Source organism: Rattus norvegicus, chromosome 16 (genome assembly GCF_021556685.1).
Source record: "Rattus norvegicus strain SHRSP/BbbUtx chromosome 16, alternate assembly SHRSP_T2T, whole genome shotgun sequence".
Lineage (NCBI taxonomy): Eukaryota > Metazoa > Chordata > Mammalia > Rodentia > Muridae > Rattus > Rattus norvegicus.
Window position 1 is genome coordinate 69,636,462 of NC_141549.1, and position 19,758 is coordinate 69,656,219.

The following is a 19,758-nucleotide window of genomic DNA, read 5'->3' on the forward strand; positions in this document are numbered from 1 at the left end:
TAATGAGAACCTGTGTAGCTGGTCCACTTCTAGGGCAGTCATGTTCAACATATGGTTCCTTGACCACCAGACTACCATTGAGTGAGCTTTGTCAGAAATGCCAACTGTCAGGACCCACTCCAAACCTATTCAGAGGTTATTGATCCATAAGCTTGATTGGCCTTATAGGGTGTTCGAAGATTAAGCAGTATGTTCAGTTTGTCAAGGAATGAAATTTTAGATGAAATTAACACTGTGGTCAAGAAAGAAAATAAGCAGATTGCTCTCCCCAGCTGGTTCTCTGCATTCTATCCTCTGGAAGTCTGGGTTGAAGGAAAGACAGGGAAAAGAAGAATTTTCTAGATGTCTGTGTTTTGAGTCTAGTGTATTCATTTTTTTCTGCATGTGAAGTCAAACTCTGTTATCAGCTCCCTAGTAGTAAGATGCTTTGACACTTGTATTAAAAATATAACATGGGATCTCCAGAGTGTCTAGAAGCTCTCGGAAGTTATTTGTCACCATAATCATGTAAAACAATTCCCCATATTAAAAGCCTTTCTCTTCATTATGTATGAATATATATGGAGTATAAAAATATTTCCACATTTGTGTATATGTATGTATATATGCATGTATGCACATATTTTTCTATCATCTGTTTTGGTGTTATATCATATATCATACCATTACGAGGGGAGCCCAGATCTGTACTTGATGAGAACCTCTAAAGCCCAGCCATCTGCATTTCACACTCTGTCTTTGGATAAGTTGGTACATGCTAAACTTTGCGAACAGGTGGTGTAAATAAATAGAACTGCTTTACAGTATCATACTTGGCTTGTAATTCAGTAGGTTTGCAATTTGTCCATTTTGTTTCCATGCCAAAAAAGGGAAAGATTTTCTGTTTCATTCAGGGTAGTTTGATTAAGGATCTGGAGAGGATGTTGAAGAAAAGGTGTAGAAAGTAAAAGTGAGAAAAGCCAAAGGACAATGCTATCTTTCTCCCTGAAAATTTCTCTCATGCATTTCTTTTCATATGGTAGCATTAAAGAACTATTGTGACTAGGGCAGTAAGATGATATGCTTGACTGTTTTATGTTCTGTCTATATATACTGTCTTGACCTACTTCATGGCCAGGACTTTGTTGCATAAGCCAGTGGCTGTGGGAGCGGCTCTCAGACTTCTCAGTACTGCCTGCATCTTGCTTTTTGCCTCAGGCTCTCTGCTAGGTCCTATATCTAATACATGTGTGAGTTTACAGGGTCATTTTTATATACACAGACAACCAAAAATACCCAGGGATGCAACACTTGGTATGGAGTTAAAGTCACCCATAAGACAATCATTTCCCTTTTTCCTTCTCGGGTAGACAGTGGTAGGATAAAGGTATGTTTCTCCTGTGTTTTTGAAACTCAGGCATCACAATAAAGTACTGCCAGTGTTTTGTTTCCCCTCATGTGCACCTTTTTGTCTGTCTCTTCAGGTTCTAACTCCTGCTTGAGGATCACTATCCAGACGTACTCTCTCCATGGAAGCTGTGTTTTACCTTCTGCTTTTCCTGGAGAAATCTCACTAAGATCCTTTCAAGGTATTAGTATTTTACCCTTACTTTTGCGGAGTTAGAGATTTAATCAGGGTTCATGGGTGGTACCAAATGCTTTATGAGTGGACTCTTTCCCAGGCTTTCTCAATTTGTTTCCTTTCTGGTGAAAATCTGTAGGATTGTTGGCCTGCGTCTGCTCGTCACTGGGCAAGGCTGCTTGGGGAGACGGAACTCAGGGAGTTTGGCTTACTCCATGCCCTGGCTGGGGTGGGTGCTGGGTTGTAGGGAAGCACCTAGACACTGCTTCAGGGGTGGGGAAGCATAGTCTGAGATGTGAGACATCTGGAGCTCGTTTGGGGGTCCCCAGGCCTACGATGAGGATGGGGGCCTACTTGACTACAGATCACGTCTCTTTTATGTGAGAAGCATGGCATGTGCTCTACGTCGGGAGTGTGGCAGGGAGCTGGGAGTTGCCTAAGCCTCAGGTGTGTGTCCACCGAGTCTCCAGGTCTCTGGGTCTCAACCTACTCTACCTTACCAACTGGCATGATTTTACATTCCACAAAAATGCTTATTCAAGTAAAACTAATTCAGTATATTTTTACATAAACCATTTTGTATCTTTTTATATTTATAGAAAAGTGGTGATGGTAATATTTTAGAGTCCTTTCCTACTTTATGCCCAGATTTTGTTCTTGCCCATATATTATACTAGTGTCATGTATTTGTTACTATTAATGGACCAATGTATTAGATGTCATTGGTTTTTACTTGCTTTTCTGCTCCTGGATTATCAGTAGCCCTCCAGTGCCATTTACATAATGACATACACTTTTTTCATAATTTTTCATGAAAAGTTGGACCATTTCTAACTTTCTCCATTTTATTCATTTGTTAGGAGTTATACATCGCTCATGAGAAAATAAGTTATAGTCTACCTCTTAGAGTGCAGTGAGGAAATAAATTATTTTATGTTATATACAGAAAACTGATAAATTTTATTTGTTCATTCATTTTTTTTATCACCATGGACTCCTATATATTTGTTATGCCTTGGGTTATGATACAATGTTCTATTTTTGGACAAGTAGTTTCTCCTTTGGCTATTTGGAAGTCAGTCAGGTGTATTCTTTGCTGTTTTGACATAGATCTATCAGCGCATATTACACTATATTATATGTGATATTACAAGATGTTTTATCTTATATATTTTCCTACAGTTTTGAGATCTGCTTTTTATCCAAAGTGACCTGTTCTTTATATTGGAATCTTTATAGATACTAGGATATTGGCCTTAGAAACTTTTCAGAGAGTCTTTTTGATTCTTTACCTCAATCCCATATTTGAACTACTTGTTTTTCATGAGTCCTCCCTGTCACCGATACATTTAGGCTATAAAATATCTGTTTCAGATAATTATCATCTCTTCTTCTTTTTTTTAAAGATTTATTTATTTAATATATGTGAGTACACTGTAGCTGTCTTCAGACACACCAGAAGAGGGCATCAGTTCTCTTTACAGATGGTTGTGAGCCACCGTGTGGTTGCTGGGATTTGAACTCAGGACCTCTGGAAGAGCAGTCAGTGCTCTTAACCGCTGAGCCATCTCTCCAGCCCTTATCATCTCTTCTTAAGGTCATTCACATCCTCATGCATACCCAGCCTAATCACGCTTAATTTTCTAGGCAAATGATTCTCAAATTTTAGATAGAATGGGGTATGTAGTCCCACAAATTTCCACATCACCCAGAACTGATGAGCCAACAAGATGGACAGTTAAAAGTCCATTTTAGATGGTAGGTTGGAGATATACTCTAAGGGATTACAGAGCTTTTCTCCAAGATTCAATATACACATTGAACCAACAGGTAATTCATGATAATAATAATGATCTGAATGGCTAGAAACACAAGTTGATTAACCGAAATGAATATCAGGTTGATTCCTCTTACAATAATTCCAAATGTGCTGTTTGTGACATTTGACATTACCATGCCTGCCTGCTTGGTCATTGGTGATGTTCAGATGCTGGTTTCCAGAGAAGAGAACATGTACATTGAGAGAAAGTCAGTCCTTTTCCTGTGATGACAGTGGCCTGCATCATTATGAAAGGCCAGTGAACGGTAACAGGGACGATTCTCCATGAACCTCACACCCAGATGGCTTGCTGAGCTGTCTGATGGTAGCTCCATGCTTGTTGAAAACGAGGAATGGAAAAATTAAAGAGAGCGAGGCCCCCTGAGTTTAAGGCAACCAGGGGATGAAAGTTTTGAGGGAACAAATTGCGTTACACCATCAGGAAAATATCTGGATCCATTAAGTTTTGGCTTAAATGCAAAGTCGTTTAGAATACATGACAGGAATTAGAAATAATCATGTAAAGTATGGATTTTGAATTAACTGGAGCGGCAAGGACTGTATCTTGTCTCGCTAACTACTTTATTTGGAGTATTTTACTAAAATTGAGCTTAGCACTCTCTTAAGTGCTCAAGAATGGTAAAAATCTTGGTAAAACACACATCCAAGAGGTTCAGGAGGCAGACTGGGTTAGCTACTTTTGTTAGATGTCCCTTTCATATGGCCACTCCAACTTCAGTGATTTTCCTGATGTATTCTCTAGGTCTTTTCTCTAGTTGTCAAATTCTGTGATTGTCAAGGGGCCCAGATACCCTGTCAAGTAATTGAAGTTAGAGTTAACACCCCTTGAAATACTCACTAGCTCGCAATGAAATGATATTGCATTATATCTCTAGCTGGTGACTACAGTTTCCTTCTTTGAACGCTCTCAGCGAAATCAAGTATCTGTCTTCAATAGAAGTGACAATGGCATCTTACATTCTTCTATTAAAATAGCCTTGGTTTTCTCCCTGTACCATGCTTGCCCTTCAGGCTCCTACTCTGCCTTTCTTGGTTTTTCTACCATGTGAGCAGCTGACTTAAACACCATGGTGTTGGGAACACAAAGAGCTTTTTGGCCACAGATAACTAGGGAAACCAGCAATGTTAATCACAGGGGTGTTTCCTCGAAGGAGGAAATACCCATTTCCAGCCCAGAAATCTGGGAGTGGATATTGACGTTTTTACTTTCTGTGGAGGAAGACATCACCCAAGTTCCCCAGAATGTTTATCCTAGACCCTTCCTAGCTAAACCATTACCTTTAGCTCCCAGTCCATAGAACCCATCCTTAGGGAAGACGTCACAGACACTGCTGTCCTCTATGCTATCTTAGTTAGAGACCACACTAGATTCGCTGCCTTTTAACTGTAGAATCCACCCCCATGGCCACATGTACTTTGCAAAGGAGTTTCTATGTAGTCACACTTTAAGCTTTATTGTGTATCTACTGTTGGAATGGTTGTTGTCTGGGAACTGAAATGGAATGATTGCTGTCTGTCAACTTTTCCTCGAGTTGGACAGTTTTTTAAATATGCTAACAAAATATGCTGACAATGAGCTACCTGGCATCAAACTCCCTGAAGGTTTGATTCGGGTTGACAAAGTCAATCCGAACCCAGTTTGCATTCTCACTTCTTTGCGGTTTGTTTCCCTGCAGTGATTGCCTTCAGGCTCGCCCTCATTCTGGCATTAACTTACACTTTTGTGGCAATCTTAGTTAAAGCAGGTAGGAAATGTTGCATTAAAACAAAAAGGGCCGTGACCTTGTTCCTGCGAGTACTGCTCAGTGCTTCTCTCCTGGGCTTTCTCTGACCCCAGCAGTCGTTCTCTGGCTCTGTCAGGCCATAGGAACTAGCACTAATTAATCTCAGCAGCTCCACTCTGGCCACCACCATACTCTCTAACCTGGGCAGTCCGCCAGCTGTTCCAGTGTGGCAAAGTGCCACTCTGGTCCCTAGAGTTAGTTCCAGCACCCGTGGGGCCAAGTGGAACGTATTATAATTTATTTCTTTAGTTAGTATCTCTCCCAGAAGCTCTTTGCTAGCTGCGAACTCTCTGGTTCCAGCTACCCAGTAAAATCAGGGCTCTAGAAGTCCAGCATGGGTTGGCCTATCATGGTTCCCAGCCATGGACTCTGCTCACACTCCCAATAACCCAGTGAAATCATGACTCAATAAAATGTAATTTATCAATCAGATTTATGTATTAAGTTCTCAAGCTATAATACAGCTTTACAATGAACTCACAACCAATTGATAAAGATATAATAAACCACCCACCTAGACAAGGTAAATTTGCCTATATAAATCCATCCAACTACCTTATCACTTTAAGACCACCCGAATCTGGGTCACTGTTCTCCATCTTGATTCTCCTTCCTTTGCCTTCTCTTCTGCCTTACAAAAGCTTTGTCCCCATCTTATTTTTTACTATTCAATCATGACCTTGACATAATTTTGCCAGCCCTCACCTGCATATAGACATCAACCTACAGGCACCGTTTAGGGTCACAGAAGATAAAGAAATGTATTCATAGAAAGGTTTGACATTACCGTGAAACATCTCACTGTAGCTCAGAAAATGAGTTTGAATTTATTCCTCAAGTTCTGTAGCTAGAGAGTTGCTTTTCTTTCCTTCTCTGCAACCCCTTAACAAATTTTCCTTAAGAACCAGTGATTAGCAAGGGTGATATACTAGAGAATGGGGGATACCGAGTCATGATATTAATAAGACAAGCTGATAAAATTTTGGTGTAGTCAGAAAATCTATGGAACACGTGTGTGCATGTGCGTGCATTTGTGTGTTCATGTACAACAGGCATTGGGAACTCAGTGAGGGAAGGAAGGAATAATGAGAGTCCGATTTTAAATGACTTTTAGGTCGATTCTCACTGATTTTGGTTCAAACAGATGTGCCAAACATGAGCACAGAACAGATGTGAGACCTCAAGAACTACTTTGGCATTACTAAGTCTCTGCAGAGAGACTGAATCAGTGACAAAAATCCGAGTTGAGGTATTCCCCATGATCCCTGATATGACACCAGAAGCCTAGCAAATCTGTCTTCCAAGGAAACTTGGCAATCCACTGCCTTTTCCATGCCCCTGGGGTTTCTTATCCTCCAAATGAGCCTCCACTCAAGGTCAGCTACCAAAGAAATTATTTTTATAGTTTCCAGGCATTGAACAGCATCAGAAACTGATGTGTTCAATCAATAGCATTATGAACTGGGGTCAGATGCACTGATATTCATTGAACTGGAAGAATGTTTGATTGACTAAAAACATTTTTGTGTGACGTTGCTCCTATATGAAGGCAGGTAAATATGAAAATCTACACAGAAGATATCTTGCAGAACATGCTTGCTTATTGGTTTATGTATTCACATATGCATAAACAATATGTGTCTTCTCTATCAGAGTGGGGAGATAAGGAAGAGCTCAAGCTGAAGGCCAAATACTTGTGTTATCTCTTAAAAAGAGGTTGGGAGGAATCCTGCTGCATGAAGAGCTATGTGTCATGAGATTATATGAAAAGGAATGGTGTTTCTAAAAGACAGGCACTAGATGACTGTGAATAGTAAACAAAACCTACTACATGATATATGTTATGTGACAGTATGAAATGAAAGATATAAGCAGGAAGATAGGATTTCCAAGGCATAGTTCAGGTAAATTAGTAAGAGATAAAGCATTGCAGATGGGAACAAATGCAGAGGTACACAGCCAGACATTATGCAAAGAGAGAATGAGAGTGAGAGAGAAACCTTGCAACACATAGCTTTAAATGGGGTGTCTCCATTAAATTGTTCCTCCTCTCAGAGTTCATGGAACTCCATGGAAGAGGAGGAGGAAAGAGTGTGAGGGGCCGAGGGAGTGGAGGACATTGGGAGAACAAGGCCCTCTAAATCAAATGAACAAAGTTCATACAAACTCATAGAAAGTGAAGCAGGAAGCTCATGGCCTTCGTAGGTCAGCATCAGGTCCTCTGCATATATGTTATGGTGCCGAGATTAGCATTTTCAAATGGGTCTCTCTGATTTTTGTGCCTTCCCTTGGAGCTTTTTTCCCTTCTTTTGGTTAGCTTTATCCAACTTCAATGTGATGGTTTTTGCTTTATCTTATATTTTGTTAAAAATGAAATAAAATGTGTCTCATAAAAAAGAAGCATAGGCTTCCTGAGGATGAAGAAGCCAAGGGTCTTGTGATGATGGCTAATCTTCATTGCCAACTGGGATAGATTTAGAATCTCTTAGGTGACAGGTCTCTGGGTATGTCTGTGACAAATATCGCTATAGAGGTTTAACAGGGGAGGGAAGATCCCACCCTGAATAAAAAAATAAGAAAGTGGAGTAGAAGCCTTCATTTCTCTGCCTCCTAATTGCAGATGCCACATGACCAAGTGCCTCGTGTACCTGCTGCCATACTCCCTCCTCTCGGATCATGAAAAATGTTCACTTAGACATTGAACAAAACCAACCTTCCTCCTTTAAGTAGTACTTATCATATACTTTGCGATAGCACTAGGTAAAAATAACTCATGCAGGGCTAAAGGAGAATCCCAAGCAGTAAGAGAAGGAAGAGTATCAGATCCTACCCCCTCTCTCTAATAAGAATAAGCTGCCTTGCCTTATTTATAATAGCCAGAAGCTGGAAAGAACCTAGATGCCCTTCAACAGAGGAATGGATACAGAAAATGTGGCACATCTACACAATGGAATATTATTCAGCTATCAAAAACAATGACTTTATGGAATTCATAGGCAAATGGATGGAACTGGAAAATATCATCCTGAGTGAGGTAACCCAATCACAGAAAAACACACATGGTATGCACTCATTGGTAAGTGGCTATTAGCCCAAAGCTCAAATTACCCTAGATGCACAGAACACATGAAACTCAAGAAGGATGACCAAAATGCGAATGCTTCACTCCTTCTTTAAAAGGGGAACAAGAATACCCTTGGGAGGGGATAGGGAGCCTGCCCCACATGTGGCCCATACATATACAGCCACCAAACTAGATAAGATGGATGAAGCAAAGAAGTGCAGGCCGACAGGAACCGGATGTAGATCTCCCCTGAGAGACACAGACAGAATACAGCAAATACATAGGCAAATGCCAACAGCAAACCACTGAACTGAGAACGGGACCCCCGTTAAAGGAATCAGAGAAAGGACTGGAAGAGCTTGAAGGGGCTTGAGACCCCATATGAACAACAATGCCAACCAACCAGAACTTCCAGGGACTAAGCCACTACTCAAAGACTATACATTGACTGACCCTGGTCTCCCACCACATAGGTAGCAATGAATAGCCTAGTAAGATCACCAGTGGAAGGGGAAGCTCTTGGTCCTGCCAAGACTGAACCCCAGTGAACGTGATTGTTGTGGGGAGGGGAACACCCATAGAGAAGGGGAGGGGGAGGGGCTAGGGGGATGTTAGCTCAGAAACCGGGAAAGGGAATAACAATTGAAATGTAAATAAGAAATACCCAAGTTAATGAAGATACAAAAAAAAAAAAATAAAAAAAGAAAGAAAGAAAAGAAAACATCTCCACCTTCACAAAGTTCCAATTTCTTGAAAATGGAGAGCCTGTCTGTTCTGGTTAGTCTTTGTCAACTTTCCCTGCTCGTGATGAGAGAACCTCATGCCTTCATCAGTCCTGTCTGGCACGCAGGCATATCTGTGAGAATTTTCTTACTATTTTTTTCCTTTCTTTTTTATGAGACTATTTTTCTACTGTATATTTTATGAATTTACATTTCAAATGTTTTCCCCTTTCCCATTTCCCCCTACCCCTGCTTCTATGAGAGGCTCACCCTCCCACCCACCCACTCCCACATCACCACTGTGGCATCCCCCTACACAGGGTTAACAGGACTAAGGGCTTCTCTTCCTACTGATGTCAGACAATACCGTCCTCTGCTACATATGTGGCTGGAGTCATGGGTCCCACCATGTATACTCATTGGTTGGTGGTTTAGTCCCTGGGAGCTCTGGGGTGTTCTGGTTGGTGGATATTGTTGTTCTTCCTATGTGATTGCAAACCAGTTCAGCTCCTTCAGTCCTTTCTCTAACTCCTCCATTGAGTTTCTCATTCTCATTACAATGGCTAGCTGCAAGCATCCTGATCTGTATTAGTAAGGCTCTGGCAGAGCCTCTCAGGAGACATCCATATCAGGCTCCTGTCAGCAAGCACTTCTTGGCATCAGCAAATGTCTGGGTTTGGTGGCTGCATATGGGATGGATCTGTAGATAGGGCAGACTCTGGATGACCTTTTCTTCAGTCTCTGCTCTACTCTTTGTCCTGGTATTTCCAGTGTCACCACTGGGCTGGATGCTTGGGTCAGGTAGGAAAGCTACTGAACTAGCCAATAGACAACACTGCTTTATGTCCACTGCATCAGCTCCTGCCTCTGGGGTCCTGCCTTGAGTTTCAACTTCCTTCAACCATAAATTGTAAAAGATGAAATAAATAATTCCTTTCCTAAGTTGTGTTTTACCACACCAATAGGAAAGGCAAGCTAGGAAGCTGTCTTTTTCTAATGTTCCATTTATCTATCTATCTATCTATCTATCTATCTATCTATCTATCTATCTATCTATCTATCTATCTATCTACCTACCTACCTATCTATCTATCTATCTATCTATCTATCTATCTATCTATCTATCTATCTATCTATCTATCTATCATTTATCATATCATTGTTATTTATTTATCATTGTCATTATGTGTCTGTCTATCTTTCTATCTATCTATCTCTCCTTGTCCTTTTCTCCTCTAGTCTTGTTAGATTGATCCTTCTCTCCTTAAAGGGCTGGTTAAACTGTCCTGCTCTCTGAGAATTATTTTCCTGCTTGTAGTTTTCAGAATCCATTTGCTCTAACCTCTGATTGTATCTATAGCCTGTACTCCTGTCCTTGGAGCCCTTATCTGCTTCGCCTCAGTTACAGCTTTCTAACAAGGCTGTAAGCACACAGTGGGCTACATCAGTTTTTGCATCTCTTGTGCTAAGTATAATCCTTTTTGCTTCATAAAGGCTTTGCAAATGATGCTTTTTAATTAATCAAGTTTGTTCTTTGACAATTGCATAATGTATAAAATACATTCTGATTACTTTTTTCTTCCATCCTCTGTTATCTCCCTTCCCCCATTCCAATCAAGCCTCCTTCCTCCCTTTCTTAGATTCATGACTTTTGGCTTTGTTTTATGACACATTTATGAACCATGTCTGTGACAATGGAATTGGAACTATACATTGAAAACCAATGGGTACTCACTTTCTCCCTAAATATATCAGTAGCAAATATTTCATCAGTGAAGGATATGGTCCCATGATCCTTTCTTCTGCCTGTGCCTGCTTCTCCACAAGCCTATTCTTATTCAGACCCAGTGTATGCATCCAGAGCTTATTTGAGTTCATGATTACAATGTCTGTGACTTGTCAGAAAATACTTCTCCTTAACTTCCAGCTCTTATATTTTCTTTCTGTTTCTTCTTCTGCATGGATTCCAGGGCCTCAGAGGGAATGGTATACATTTCTTGTTTATAGAAGAATGTTTATCTACTACCTTTTGTCAATGCTTAAAAAGCCTTGGTTTTCTGCATTCATCATCACTATTCATTGGAAAGGGAGGTTTCTCTTTTAAGATTGAGAATAGCATTTGTCTATGGGTATAAAAATATGTCCTTCCTTGCAATGGGTTCTTGACCAAGTTTAGTGCCAAGCATTAATTTCCTCTCAGGGAGCTGGCTTCAAATCCAGCCAGCCAGCATTTGGTTACCAGCAGAAGAACAGTATCACTAATACATATAAACAACCTATTTTGCTCCTGTACAATGTACTCTTTTTGAGATATTATACAATCTATAGTGCCTCTTGGAACATGTTGAATGACATCTTTATGAAGATGAGCAAAGGGTATTTGTCTGGATTATTATATGGAGTGGGTGTAACAATATTTCTTACCTTTATACACTATTCAATATAACTTTTCTCACATCACATAGTATCAATAACAAAAAGCTAATAAGTTTCTTAACCATTTGTGTGATGTAGAAAAACAGTTATGCCTGTTGGAAAGATAATAATATTCAGAAGTTAATGATTTTCCTGAATTGTGAGGTCTGTTTAAAAATATGGTTTCACAGAAAAACTCATTTGGTCTTTCTGATGACTCTAAGAAGTCAATGATATTATGAGTTTCATTTCATTGGTGGAGAAAGTGAGATGTAGTTGATTGATTATATTTATATATAGATATTTATGTCATGCCATGCACGAGTATCCAGGACTTTTTTCCTTCATATTTGATTTGCTTGTCTTCTCTATGAGACGGTTATACTTCTCTGTTCATCAATGTTGGCACTTAATTCAATAAGGTACATAGAGGGGTTAGTAGGTGTATTTTAGTCAAGTGCTTCAAGAATGTCACATGGTTGGCCTTCCTCTTTATCTGCTTTTAGGCCGTATCTGTCTCAAGCTTATCAAGGAGGAGAATAAAGACCTGAGACATGCTTCAGTGCTAGAGTAGATCTTAGCCATAAGGCAGCATTGGTAGAAGTAAACCTGATTAGCCATAGGAACCTTTGGTGTTAGAAGCATAAACTGCCTCATAGAAAGTTCAAAACCTTGCCCAAGGTGACATAGTCAATAGGCAGTGATGTTGAGATTAAAAATGAAATCTGGTTTACTAAGTCACATACTTAACCAGATTACAGCAGCATTTTGTGATAGATAAAGACACGCCCTCAGAAATAGTGATCTTAGCTTATCCAAATCACCCACAGAAACCTTTGAACTGAAGGTCTTTAGACGCCATAGCCCAAAGTTTTTGAGGGAAGGACTTTCGTGATCATGTCTGGCAGGTAGCATGCTGCTTCCACGATACTAGAAAAGTTTGCAGCTCTTTGTTCTGTGACTTGGCTGCAAAATGATTCTCTGAGGTAGAACTGGGAGTTTTTCTGTTCTCGTCAGCATTCAGGGCCTGTCTCTGTGGTCATCCTTCTTGGGGATTATTTATGAAGGATGAAGGAAGAGGGGAAGCCATGCAGTTATTTGTTTTCTGTGAACCTCGGGGATTGGAAATGTTTTAGAAACATAACTGGTTGACATAAAGGATAAAAAGTTAAACATACAGAACCCAACATGTCCTCTCTGGGGACCCCTGTCTAGCTAACAATAGGATTCATTCCAACCGTGTGCTGCTGCTGGAATGAGGAAAAGACAACCTTGTTCAAACAAAGACTTGAATACAGTGGTTCTGAAGGCTTTGTACCGAGCTCTGTGTGGTGTGTGTGAGAATGCAGCTTGAGTGCTATCCCAGGTGGAAGGCAGAACTAGAGTGTGTTGGCATGGTTCAGAAAGCTTCAGGAATGAACTCATGGCTTCTTGTTATTGAACTTGCATGGACATGATAAGGAATTAAAGAGGACCATGCAACAAGAAATGCATGCCTGTTCTTCATGGCTAGCACATGTGTCCCTGTGCCTGGGTGCAGTCCCTTTCCCACATTCTATGGCAATACAATATAAAAAGAACTACCACAGCTATTTGTATCAAAGCATATTTCCATGTTCACTCTTTTGGTATGTGTTGCACAATGACAAAGACTTCATAGTGTTAGATGATTTACTGAATATTGCCTCTTCAGCTGTAGCATCAGAGAGTCCATGGCTCCTCTGCTAACTAAGCCCTAACAACAGATTTTGATCAGATGATATTTATGTCCTTGCTGTATACAGTGGACATGGCTTGAGACTGTGTTATCAAGTAAATAGCAAATTTGGATGAGCATGAGGATATTCAGGGTAAGAAAAGTAATTGTCTGTGCCTCTGAGAAAGCAAAATGCTTTACCCTGCTAGATGAAGAAAAATTACACTATGCAACACAGATGGAAAGAAAAATCATTTTGGTTCTGAGATAAATCCAAAAGCCACTCACATTCTGTGGAACTGGTTCCCCAAATAAATGGAAGCCAGAGATCTTGTTAGTTGGTATTCTTTAGTGAAGAAGCTCTTATCCTTACTTTGTGCAAATCTGACTTCCATAGTCATGATATAACCTCTGTATTTAAGTTAGTGATGAATGAAGAGGTATATCTCATTACCACTAACAGATTTTAATGTGCCTTTCTAGGAGATAATGTTTCTGACATGAGAGAGGAGAGGAGAGAGAGGCAGAGAGAGAGGCAGAGAGAGAGAGAGAGACAGAGAGAGAGAGAGACAGAGACAGAGACAGAGAAAGAGATGGACAGAGACACAGAGAGACACAGAAAAAAGAGGAGGAGGAAGAGGAGGAGGAGGAGGAGGAAGAGGAGGAGGAGGAGGAGGAGGAGGAGGAGGAGGAGGAGGAGGAGGAGGAGGAGGAGGAGGAGGAATCAAGGGCAACCCTTAGACCACCTCACAATTTTGTGATACTCAAGGCAGTCAGTTGTCTGTAACCATAACAAGATGCATGAAATAATTAGCTTACCAGGAGAAAAGGTTTATTTTGAGTCGAGGTTCTCTAAGTTCTAGACCATGATCTAGCAGGTTCCTTTTTATGACTGTGCTAAGTACATCACACCTGATAAATCAATTTACTTCAAAGGTGAGGAGGAATAGATATAAAAAGAAGGAGCTGGTATCCTACTATGTCCTTTGAGGACATGAATACAATGACTTAGTTATCTCCTACTTGGCCACACCTCTTAAAAGACTCACTACCTTTCAATAGCATCCTCTTTGGGACCAAATTTAGTTTGGGGGAACATTCCACATCTAAATTCTAGTAACGTGTAAACTTAGAGAAGGAAGGAGTGGTTAGAAAAAACTTTCTATATTTCATTGGTTCTGTGAGTGTCTTGGGTAGAATTATAAATTAACTCATAGTCATAGATAATCTATCAGAGGCCTCTCCAGAGGAGGAATTGTCTACTTCTAGTATCATATTGTGATGAATGCTTGACTAACACAGAGCCGAAGAAATCCTGGCACGCTATGAACAGAGTGATGGAATAACAGATGTGTCTGTCGTTGCTGTCAGTCATCTCTGTGAAGTAGATTCAATGGAAAGGATATTGCACCTGCACAATTTGGTTATCTAATGAGCTCTCTCCTTTAAAAAAAATACAGCTTATCATAACCTTCATTTGTGAATTTATTTCTTTATAAGGTTTGGATTCCTTGACAAACATGGAAAGAGAGAAAATTTAATAATGCCTTCACTGCTTTGGTGCATGAGTAATGTTTTAAAATAATTTATTAATTATTACCATATGTAGTTGATTCTGAGCCAAGTAGTGAATGAAAGGTACAATTTCTGTGTCCTCGAATGACTTTTCTCTGAGCCGGAGATGATAGATCTTAAATGTGTATGTTTTGGGGGTGGTTGACTTGTTCTCTGAATAGGATAATATTGAGGGAGTATGGTAGGAGTAAGTAGAATATTTGAGCCAGGCTTTACCAAGGCAATGATATTTGGGTAAAGACTTGGGAAATGAAAAGCAAGGTTTGAGCTAAAATTCTATTTGATATTCCCACACACCTCAGACTAGCTTACTGAGCCCTGGAAGCTGGAGATACTGTGTCTTCCTAGGAAGGCAGATTTACGTTCTTAAAAGCATAATAAAAACAGAGACCATCTCTTTCTCTCTATTGAGATATCCTAGGAGCTCCTGTAATCCAAAGAATATTTGTTTGCATCCCCACTAATGAGAACACATATCTATCTATGAAAAAGGATAAAAGAGAATGATGCAACCCTTTTATAAGACTAAAATTCTGAGCAGAGAGTCCTGCCACTGACATATGACCACCAGTTACCTTGGAGTACTTTTACAGATTTGGATGAACAAATGAATTGATGTAGCACCCACTTTATGCTGCTTTCTATGCAATGAGGGAGAACAAATGCCAAGCATATTTGGAGTTATTTCTTTACTGATTCAATTTATAATAAGTCTACCTTATATGCACAGTGCTACTGAAAGAACGCTTGACCCTGGGCCATATGACTATTGATGGCAATAGTGTTCGAGACAGAAGTGTCAATGAGAAGTTTAGGATGTTCTGTGGACTTTTGGTTTCTTCATATTTGGAAAATTATAGAACTCTATTGAGGTTTTCTGAGCAAAAAATTAGAAATATCTTAAACTTCATAAAAGGTTCATTTCTGTGATAAAATAAAATACAGGAAATTGGAGGGAATCAGGTTAAACTAGTAATAATGGTACCTCTACCAATTCAATGCCATGGTGGCTCTAACCAGGGCGGAATCAGTGGGAGTGAGAGTAAATGGGACAACTCTTGGGAAAAAAGTGTTCACTGACATTTTGGATATAGTTGCAAGGGAAAGAGTAGAAGAATTATAATTTGGTAAATAATAAGCGGAAAGATTTTCAGTCAGTAAAATAGAATGACATTGAAGAGTGCTATGCAGTTGACTAGAAGGAATCTTGGTTGTTCAGTGTGAATAATTTAAGTTGTTCATGAAATATCTACATGTAGAAATGTGTTAAGCAGATGGGCAAATATATAGTCCTTTACTTCAAGTAGTGCATATGAGTTAGTCATAAATCCTAATGATAATATATAAAAACAACAGTGTAGGTTATTTTTTCCTAACAGCTTTTCTGGGGTATAGTTGAAATATAATCACTGACATATAATCAAATGTAGAATTCGTTGAAACAGAAGCTGTCTAGCAGTTTATAGATGCTGATTTAATTTCTAAAAAAGTATGTTTTCTTTCTGCACTTCATTTTGATTGATTTCTGTTCATGTGTCTTCAAGTTCTTTAATCTTGTTTTCTGGAGAGTAAAATTTAATCCTTAACCCCATTCTGGGTAATTTTCATTTTACACATTGAGGGTTTCACCTTGGAAGATCTCCTTACATATATATTCGTGGTTATATTTGGTTGTAATAGATTTTTTTTTGTGTCTTTACCTACTAATTCTAGCACTGACATCCATTATGGGATTATTTGAAGTAGTTTCAACCCTGATTCTGTTTTATAGTTTCTTCCTTGTTTGTGCATCTGATATTCTGAATTTTACTTCCTTCATTGCTAGGTAGATTTCTATATTTACACATAGTTTAGGCTTTGTTCTGGATATAGATAACTTTTCTTGGAATCAAGCAAACCTTTCAGAGCCACTTTAGAGCTTACAAGGATAGAAATGAGTAGTGCTTGCCTATTGACTAGTCCCCATGGCATAGTCAGTGCCATTCTGAGAACTCTGTATCAGGTAAATCATGATGATCATGAATGTGAGTGATGGGAGTGGGTGCTGTTCTGGGCCAGCTTGAGTTCTGACACCAGATATCAGTGCTACTGAATGATTTATCCTTCCCAATGACAATTTGTAGACCTTTGGTGTATTTCCTTATAGTTATGTTCTTTTCTAGCTTGGGGTCCCAGATCTCACAGCCCTGAGTCTTTGATTTCAAGGCATATAGATCTTTGCTTGCATTTTCTTCTTCTTCTTATGGGTTGTTAATCTTCTCAATGTATGGATTTGGGGCAATTGTATGCCTTACCCTAGTAGCCTTCTATTTATTTAGCTGCTATCTAGAGCTTCAACTCTATTGTCGTACACACTTTATCCATGGCCCATGCTTTATTCGTTGTTTGGTCTGATCAAATGGGAAGAACAAATTTGGTCTCTGTTGTTTCAAAAAGACACGGTATAAGAAAAATACTTTTGTGCCATGCCAACATTCCCATTCCAACAGTTTATAAGTTGGTTGAATAAGAAAACATCTGAAAAATGAGAAAACTACTTTTAACAACATCGCCTTCATTTCTCTAACCTTAGAGTTTTCTAGACTACTTCTGTGAATGAAAGACAATCAGAATTGAGAAACCAAACAATATAGTTCTGATGCTCTTTCTTATCCCTGATTTGAACTATTTTAAAGTTAGATAACTGAAGGAGGTATTGGGAAAACAGGAAGTAATCCATATTCTTGGGGTTTTCAGAATCTTCTCTGACAAGTTCATAGTTTTCTTTTACTCTGGTCTTTCAAGTTTGCTCATCAGACAAATGCACTGCAGGCTTGATGATGCTATCAAATCAAAATCAAGTGTGTCTTTGCTATTTATTTCCCTTGTTCACCTACAGAAACAGTCTTTTCTCAATCCAGAGTCATTGGCACATTGAATATATTTTGAATTTTAAATTCTTTCCCTTTGAATATTGAGCCAAGTCAGAAAAAGTACCTCAGATCCAAAGTCAGGAAAAGTACCTCAGATCCACTGGATCTGGAGTTAACAGGCCACTGTGACCTAGCCAGGGTGGTTGCTAGGAACTGAACTTGTGTCTACTACAAGAGCATGAACTCCTAACTCCTATCAATTTGCTTTCCAGCCTAGAATACCTCCTTTCACATGCATTCATCTTGTCTTCTTCCTCTACTGTGTCTTCCTGTTCTGGAATGACTTTCTCCCTCTAACTTTTGACAAAAAGCCCAAGGTGTTCTTTCTGGCTTTCAGCTTTTTATAGCATCCATTCTAGACAGTGTTCCTGTATCAAATATCCCTACTTGCCACTTTAATCATGCCACTACCTTTTCTTAGCTTTCAATTCTCACCAAAATATGACTCTCACTCCCACTAATCTTCATGCCAACCATGACTTTTCTGTTTTATTAATGCAGTCTTTATTTATTAATCATTCTAACAGATATCATCAAAGTTCTTTTCAGAGCATAGCACCAGACTCATGTCACAAGTTCTAGTTTCCATTTGTATGTGAACTATTTGCCTAGTGCAAAGGTAAAATAGTAGCATTCACTTAGTATGGATTAGGAAAATATGTATAACAATTATGTGTTTAAATTTGAAGATCATCCCATAATGGGATGATAGGACGCAGTGTGGGTTGGGATGGCAGGAAAGAGATCACTGAGGATATCAGTGAGAAGAGGAAACTTTTGAAGAATAAATAATATCCTTTCCAATGAAAAGAACTGTGAAGAAAATAGCATCATGTCTAATAGATAATACAAGAAGAAATGTGAAGAAAGCTATACCTTGCTTGCATACTGAAGTCGTTTAAGAAAAACTGACCAAAGCCACTCCATCTCATAATAATAGTCATTGTTAATAAAGGATTGGTATCTATCATGTTCTTATTTTGTTCTGTATTTTTGCATATTATCTTTTTTTCCATTTTTATTAGATTGGGTATTTCTTATTTACATTTCAAGTGTTATTTCTTTACCCAGTTTCTTGTCTATCAGCCCCCTAACCCCTGCCCCTCCCATTTATGAGTGTTCCCATCCCCATCCATCCCCCATACTGCCCCCCCAACAATTCCCTACACTAGGGGTCCAACCTTGGTAGGACCAAGGGCTTCCCCTTCCACTGGTGCCCCAACAAGGCTATTCACTGCTGCCTATGCAGGTGGAGCCCAGGGTCAGTCCATGTACAGTCTTTGGGTAGTGGCTTAGTCCCTGGAAGCTCTGATTGGTTGGCATTGTTTAAACCTTCACCCTACTACTAAATTCATAGATTTGTCATCACTTTAAAGATGAGAACTGGCATACTCAGAGCTCAGCAAGGACAAGTCACAATGCTCAGGCTGAGATGTGAGCATGATGTTTCTGTTCTCCCGCACTGCTTCCCTTTGTGCATATCCCTGATGAACTTCTAGTGAAAGTCCAGGGCTGTGGAGAAATGTGGCAGGTAAAGGCAGAAAGAGACTGGATAAAGAGTTTATTTTACTATGCAAGGGATTGAGGGTTAAGAACTGTAACCAAAAGAAATAGCTAGGAGAGAAAATATGTAGAAAACACTGGTGGAGGTTCTATGTATGAGACTAAAGAATATCTTAGATTACTTAGCTAATACGAATAAGGAAAGGAAAACACTGGTTAGATTTTGGGGACTTCACACTAGAGTCACGTGGGCAGAGGGAACCTTAATTAAGGAAACTTCTCCATCTTTCTATGGTCATCTCTATAGAAACATTTTCTTGATTGATGTGGGAAGTCTCACCCTACTGACAGATTTCTGGGTAGGGGGCCTGGCTTGTTTAAGCAAGGTGCTTGTACAAGAAGAGGAACAAGCCATTAAGCAGCATTCCTCTGTGATGTCTACTTTAGTTCCTGCTTCCAGGTTACTGCCTTGAGTTCCTGCCCTGACTTCCCTCAGCTGCTACCTGAAAGTGAAGGATGAAATAAGTCCTTTCCCCTGGAGTTGCGTTCTGACAGTGTTTATCATGGTGATAGAGAAGCAAGGTAGGACAGGATGAAAGATACATAGGTATGAAAGGATTTGAGAGATGGCTCAGTGGTTATGAGCACTGACTGCTTTCTCAGAGGTCCTGAGTTCAAATCCCAGC

At 39.6% G+C, this 19,758-nt stretch overlaps 2 protein-coding genes across 47 annotated transcripts in view; both read left to right on the top strand.

Moving 5' to 3' along the window:
• Erich1 (glutamate-rich 1) overlaps positions 1-19,758 on the top strand; it is a gene marked incomplete at its 5' end in the record, with an annotated part of 52,793,804 nt that overhangs the window by 38,765,902 nt on the left and 14,008,144 nt on the right.
• LOC148000601 (uncharacterized) overlaps positions 1-19,758 on the top strand; it is a 251,643-nt gene that overhangs the window by 57,058 nt on the left and 174,827 nt on the right. For 17 of the 47 annotated variants that reach the window (XR_015640029.1, XR_015640007.1, XR_015640031.1 and 14 more), the window contains one exon: positions 1,464-1,568. Coding sequence is in view for 4 of the 47 variants with exons in the window: in XM_087589442.1 (XP_087445568.1) it covers positions 1,464-1,568 (105 nt within the window). In the remaining 43 variants the exon portion in view is untranslated. Of the gene's footprint in view, positions 1-1,111; positions 1,367-1,463; positions 1,569-8,061; positions 8,248-19,758 lie in introns of those variants that run through there. The other 30 variants (XR_015639990.1, XR_015639991.1, XR_015639996.1 and 27 more) reach the window with 6 other exon arrangements.